The 7,209-nt window shown below is 38.7% G+C and overlaps 1 protein-coding gene across 2 annotated transcripts in view; it reads left to right on the top strand.

The window, feature by feature from the left end:
- Nucleotides 1-214: 214 nt before the first annotated feature.
- pisd (phosphatidylserine decarboxylase) overlaps nt 215-7,209 on the top strand; it is a 182,894-nt gene continuing 175,899 nt past the window's right edge. For both annotated transcript variants that reach the window (XM_072243234.1, XM_072243236.1), the window contains exon 1: nt 215-302. In XM_072243234.1, coding sequence (XP_072099335.1) covers nt 247-302 — 56 coding nt within the window. In that variant the 5' untranslated portion in view covers nt 215-246. The remainder of the gene's footprint in view (nt 303-7,209) is intronic.

The raw sequence follows: 7,209 nt of genomic DNA, 5'->3' as shown, positions 1-7,209 counted from the left end.
TTCGGCACAATTCTCTTATCCAGCAGAAAGCGGGACATTCTCTCAGCACAGCACATCACTGAAAGCCCAGATTTTCTGCGCTGCTTTCTCTCCTTTCCCAAAGTCCATAAGACGACTGTCGCCATTAGATTCCCACACCACCTTTCCACTGGGCTGGCCGGATCTGCAATCACCATGACAACGTCCCGCAGCACCATGGGAAAGTAGTGGAGCGGAAGCGGATTGGCTGTCTTGTCGAGCTGTGCAATGGCGGCTTCCGGAATGTTGGTGCGGTGGCTGCGGTCGCGGATGGTGTCCCTCAGGTAATGGGGATGTTCTGGATGGTGGGGGTGGAGAGCTTCCAGTGACAGGTAATGGGGCGGCATGATACTCTACTGACAAGTAATGAGGCAGTATGGTAGGTGATGGGGCGGTGTAGGGGTCTAGTGACAGGTCCTTATTGCGGCGCTAGGTTCTATATAGTGGTGGCCTTTTTGAAACCACGCTCGGTAACGGGCCTGAACCAGGCTACCTTACCAGGAACGATGTGTATGTGGGGTGGGAGTGGGAGGGGTGATTACTTGTTGAGTGCGTATAATGAACTGACTTTCGCAAATGAAAGGTCAGTACTCCCAGGTGTTGGGAAGTCAGACCACTCTTGGCCCCGGTACCATTAGTTTTCTTTCTCCGAGGAATGTCGCTTTTCATAAGTGTAAAGGAATGTCTCAGTGGCCTGTACGGTCGCATGTAAGTTAAAGAAACTGTCTTTTGTACAACCTTGTTCGAAAACCACTACGTCCTCGAACACGGCTCATCCAATCTTAGCTACGTATCTACTGAGGAGCCTAGCGAGTGACCAGCTGCCTCCTGTGACTATAATGCAACAGATTTTAAGGAGAAGCTTCCAGAAAGTGTCTGTGGTGTGCATTTTTAAAAATTTATTAAAATGCTGTTGGAAGTAACTTATTTGTTACTTTTAATATCAGTGATATTGATTATGGGTGTTAGAAATGATTTTTAATGAGCTGTGCAATCAGCATCTCAGACTGAAAATTAAGGCAGCATAATGTGGCTCAGAGATGGTGAGTCATGGGATTCAAGTGAAATATGACATGGAATAAATAAAGATACTTGGACAGCTAGATCTCGCGTCAGATAATCTGTTTAAAGAATGGAGAGGCTGCAGAGAAGCCTTTCCACAAAATATGGAGCCGGTCGGGTATGTAAAATCCATAGTTCAGATTTTTGCTTAATTTGTATGGGAAACATATTTCCCCCCATACAGTACAGTGAAAATCTGAATTTTTTTTTGTAAAAGTGGATCCTGGATAGATCAGTTGATATTTATATGAATGAGTTGCAAAGATTTTTGAAATCCTATTATTTCTGTTCCTGCCAAACCCTAACTCCATTTCATCCCTCAGTTCCTTACCTGTTTTCTGGTGCTCATTTTAGCCGTGGGATACCACCTGCCTTCTCAAGCATCTTCCCACTAAACTAAACTAATGATCACCCAATGTGAAGTCCATGTTTCATCGTCATTTGATAATGTCAGTGTTTGGTTTGGCACTTTCAAATCTGTCATTTGCCTTTATTCCAGCTGGCCTTGAGAACTGCTGCTCAGATTTCAAACTTTTTCTCTCAGATTCCTGAATGCATTTCCATTTTCTCAGCAACTCTGTTACTGTGAGTGGATATTGGACCACTGGAAAACGATCCTGGAGAAGTAGTAATGGGGATGATGAAATAGCAGACAAACTGAATAAGTATTTTGTATCAGTCTTCACTGTGGAAGACACTAGCAATATGGAGGAAGTTCCAGTTGTCAGGGGACATGGAGAGTGTGAAGTTACCATAACTAGAGAGAAGGTTCTTGGGAAACTGAAAGGTCTGAAGGCAGATAAGACACCTGGACCAGTTGGTGTACACCCAAGAGTTCTGAAGTAGGTGGCTGAAAAGATTGTGGAGGCATTAGTAATGATCTTTCAAGAATCAGTTGATTCTAGAATGGTTCCAGAAGACTGGATAATTGCAAGTGTCACTCTGCTCTTCAAGAAGGGAGAGAAGCAGAAGAAAGGAAACTATGGGCCAGTTAGTCTGACCTCAGTGGCTGGGAAGATGTTGGAGTTGATTATTAAGGATGAGGTCTCGGGGTACTTGGAGGCACATGATAAAATAGGCCGTAGTCAGTATGGCTTAGTCAAGGAAAAATCTTACCTGAAAATCTGTTGAAATTCTTTGAAGAAATAACAAACAAGATATTCAAAGGAAAATCAGTTGATGTTGTTCTTGGATTTTCAGAAGGCCTTTGACAAGGTGCCACACATGAGGCTGCTTAAAAAGGTATGAGCCCATGGTGTTACAGGAAAGATTCTTTCTTTCAATATTTTTATTATTTTCTGCATAGAAGAATACAGAGTACAGGAAGATATATATTATAAGTGTCACGTACCCCATGACGGGTTAAAGATCCAGCAGAAATGGAAAACACTTTGGAGTCCAGTATTGCTATTAACTAATGGTATTTATTAGTAACTACGCAATACAGTAATATAAAATCAGATATATAAAACAGGTTAGCAATTAGATTAGATTATTTTAGATTAGATTATGAGGACACGCAGTCCTCTTTTATTGTCATTTAATAATGCATGTATTAAGAAATGATACAATATTCCTCCGGTGTACTATCACAAAAACACAGGACAGACCAAGACTGAAAAACTAACAAAACCACATAATTATAACATATAGTTACAACAGTGGAACAATACCATAACTTGATGAAGAACAGTCCATGGGACAGTAAAAAAAAGTTCAAAGTTTCTCGGAAGTCCCACGTCTCACGCAGACGGGATAAGGAAGAAAACGCTCCCTGCCATGCCCGACCACAGTCTGACTCTGAGTCGTCCGAAAACTTTGTGCTCTGATCAGCCTTCTGACACTGAGTACCGAGCACCATCTCTGTCCGAACGTTCGACCTCAGCCTTGGTCACCAGCAGCAGGCGAAGCCGGGGATTTTGGGGCCTTCCCTCCGGAGATTCTCGATTGCACAGTAACAACAGCAGTGAACCAGGCATTTCAGAAATTTCTCCAGATGTTCCTCTGCTTCTCATGTCTGTTTTCATCAAATCAGAATTGTCCACGGCCCCTATTTAACAGATATAATATCATTTCACCGGAGAGCTGTGCGCCGCACTGCCATCTCCATCTATATATAAGTAAGTGTGGAAATATATGAAAACCAAGCTTCTTCAAGTCTAGGGGTAAATAGATAGTCTTACAAAGATGAGTAAGTTCAGTACAGTTCATAGTATTGAGCTGAGTAGTGATGGAGAGAGAGAGAGAGGGAGAGATTTGAGTCTTCAGGTGAGCTGATGCCGTCGATCTTCCCGTTGTCCTCCGAATTCCTTTAGAAGTCACCGACTGTGACCACCACAAAGGGGACTGTTCTTCTGTGGTGGAATTATCAACCCAGGCAAGGGTTGGCACACGAATAACTCCCCACCAGTCACACCCTTTTCACACTGCAAGAGCCACTGATCGATCCGCCTAATCAATCCTCCAAGAACCCACTTTTTCTGTGGGCACAACAAAGCCAATGTCCAAAACCATGTGTCTCCAGGTCTAACAGCTGACCTTGTATTTATCTCACTGTGCTGAATACTAGCTGTCCATCAAGCAGCTCCTCCCTTCTCTCTCTGTAAGAGCTTGGAAGCTGCCAGTGTCTTTGTAGAAAGTATAAACAAACTGTGAGCAGTCTTCACCTCTCTCCCTCTTTCTCTCTCTTTTTAACAAGGTGTCTGGTGTTGAACAACTCTCTCTTTTCAAAAGCACAGTTCATAGGGATAATTCAGGAACCCGTCACATAAGTCAAAAGAAAAAAAATAAAATAGTACCAAATACATTGTATTAAAAATACAGTTACAATCACAAAACCCTGTATTCATAAAGATTAAATGAAATTGTAATATTGAAATATAGTAATTTTGTTACACAGAAAAAAAAATCTAAACCCACTACCAAAGTCAGAGCTGTTAGGAAGAGCAAGAAAAAAGGGGGAAAAAACCTTATTATATAATAAAATATATTATTAGCCACCATCTGTACTTTTACAACAAAGCAAAGATTTTGAAAATAACTCAAAAGTGGTTCCCACAATGTATAAAAGTCTTGGCTAGATTCAAAAACTGAACAACGGATCTTCTCTAAATTTAAGCATGACATAACATCACATAACCATTGAGCATGAATAGGCGGAACAGCATCCTTCCATTTAACCTAGCTATAAGAGAGATGAAAGCCAAAATATGCAAATCAGGTGTCTCCAAAATGAAGCTTTTTCCTCCAACAATACCAAATAATGCGGTCGAAGGGTTAGGCTTAAAATTTACCTTGAAACGTACCGAAAAAGTTTGGAATACCTCCTTCCAGTATCTTACAAGGCTCGGACATGTCCAAAACATGTGAACTAATGAAGCTCCTCCATTATTACATCTAACACAAAAAGGAGATGTATCCGAATAAAAACGAGATAGCTTATCTTTAGACATGTGAGCCCAATGAACCACTTTAAGTTGTAAGAGGGAATGACGGGCACATAACGATGAAGTGTTAACCAATTTAAAAATTTCATTCCAAGTTTCTTCAGAGATTGAAGTCTGTAAATCTTGTTCCCAAAGATTTTTAATTTTGTCTATTGGAACATTTCTCATTCCTAGCAACATACCATAAATATTGGATATTGAACCATTATAAAAAAGGTTTCAAATTAAAAATTACATCTAATAAGTCCTTATCGGAACTTATAGGAACTGTATATAGTTGAGAAGCAGAAAGTCTCTAATTTGTAAATAACGAAAAAGGTGAGTTTTGGGTAAACTATATTTAGCTGACATTTGCTCAAATGAAAGAAGACTTCCTCCAACAAACTAATCCTGGAAGCATTTAATACCCACTCTATCCCATTCTTTAAAAACTGAATTGGTCATCGAAGGTTTAAAAAAATAGAACAAATGGGACTAGACAAAGAAAATCTCAATAGACCAAAGAATTTCCTAAATTGTACCCAGATCCTCAAAGTATGTTTAACTACCAAATTTTCAGTTAGTTTACTAAAGGATATAGGGAGTGAGGATCTGAGAAGAGAAACAATAGAAAATTTATAAATAGAGTTAGCTTCTAAAGAAACCCATATCGGAAGGGTCCTCACGGTTAATATAATTTGTCCAAAACGTAAGATTTCGTATATTGACTGCCCAATATATAACCTAAAATTTCTTAGATTTTTGAAGATGAAATTTATTTAGTCGAGAATGTTTTTCCATATATAAGAAGATATAATAGAATCGAGAGAATCAAAAAAAGATTTAGGAATAAAAACGGGTACTGCATGAAAAAGGTATTTAAATTTAGGTAAAATATTCATTTTAATAGAGTTAATTCGGCCAATCAAGGATAGTGAAAAAGGTGACCAGTTTGTCCTTTTTACAAAATGCAGAAAGGTAAGAAAATTTTCATTAAATAGGTATTTATAATTCTTGGTAATTGTTACACTCAAATAGGTAAATTGATTTCTTACAATTTAAAAGGAAAGTTAGTATTAATTGATAACAAATTATTCAGAGGAAAAAGTTCACTCTTATGTAAATTCAGTTTGATTTTGAAAACTGGCTAAAACAAGAAAGTAGAGAAAGCACAGGAGGTAGTGAAGTCTCGACATTAGAAATAAAAAGCACCTGATTTTATTCTTATAAATCCTGATTTTATTCTCACAAATCAATGAATATGTTGTAAAAAAAAGATTACTCCCTACTTGTGCATAGTTTTCTCCTTTTGCTTGTTCTTTCTTTCCTCTCTTTTCTATAGGTGTATACCTCATAAATATTATGTGGAGATTTGTGGCAAACATGATTATATTATATATATGTACAATATCTGAAATACATCTTTTGGAAATGTTTGATGATGAACTTCAATAAAAAAAAATAAATTACAAAGAAAAAAGCAATAGGTCATCAGCATAAATCGAAACTCTCCTTAGAATACCAGTAATATCATCAGATTCTCGAAAAGCAATGGCTAAGGCTTCTAAAGCCAGGCCAAAGAGCAAAGGGCTCAAGGGACAACCTTGTCTAGTTCCACGTTGAAGTTTAAAAGGTTTGGAATGCTGAAAATTAGTAAGGACCTGAGCAGAAGGAGATAGATAAAGTAATTTAATCCATTGAATAAAATGGGGCCTAAAATTAAATTTTTCTAAAGTTTTAAATAAATAATTCCATTCAACCTGATCAAAAGCCTTCTCAGCGTCCAAAGAAATCACACATTCCGATATCTCCTAAGAAGGGGAATAAACAACGTTTAATAAATGACGAATATTAAAGTGGGAATATCGATTTTTAATAAATCCCATCTGATCGTCAGAAATGAAGGTAAAATATTTTCAACTCTACGGGCCAGAACTTTAGATAGGATTTTAGTATCAACGTTACGTAAAGAAATCGTTCTGTATGAAGAGCATTCGGTTGGATTCTTACTCTTTTTAAGAATTAGCGAAATAGAACAGTGGTCCCCAACCACTGGGCCGCGGACTGGTACCAAATCGTGTGCTACCGAGCCATGAGGAAACGATATGACTCAGCTGTACCTTTCCTCATTCCCTGTCATGCACTATTGAACTTGAACATAGGGTTGCCAACTGTCCTGTATTTGCCGGGTTATCTCGTATATTGGGCTAAATCGGTTTGTCCCATACGGGACCGCCCTTGTCCTGTATTTCCCCCACTAAGGTAGAACGTTCCTATGAAACCGTTCATAAGCGGAAATGGCGTAAAGCGAATCAGCAATTACCATTAATTTATATGGGAAAAAATTTTGAGCATTCCCAGACCCAAAAAATAACCTACCAAATAACACACAAAACCTAAAATAACACTAACATATAGTAAAAGCAGGACTGATATGATAAATACACAGCCTATGTAAAGTAGAAATAATGTATGTACAGTGTAGTTTCACTTAACAGAATCGGGAAGATTAAACCAAAACTGATTTGTAGAAAGAAATCATGCATGCGCACGTCACGTATGCACACACAGGTGCCTGCGCAAGGCTTCATGGTCATGGTAGTCTTTCTCAGGGTAAGCTGCTACCTTTGTCCCTTACTTGGGAGTGAGAAAGTTGGCCTAACTGTAAAAGACATGTTGAGGTGAGTTTAACCCCGCTTGAACC

Source organism: Mobula birostris, chromosome 25 (assembly GCF_030028105.1).
Source record: "Mobula birostris isolate sMobBir1 chromosome 25, sMobBir1.hap1, whole genome shotgun sequence".
Classification (NCBI taxonomy): Eukaryota; Metazoa; Chordata; class Chondrichthyes; order Myliobatiformes; family Myliobatidae; genus Mobula; species Mobula birostris.
The sequence above is the reverse complement of the archived record's forward strand: the minus strand, read 5'-3'. Positions and strand labels throughout refer to the sequence as shown.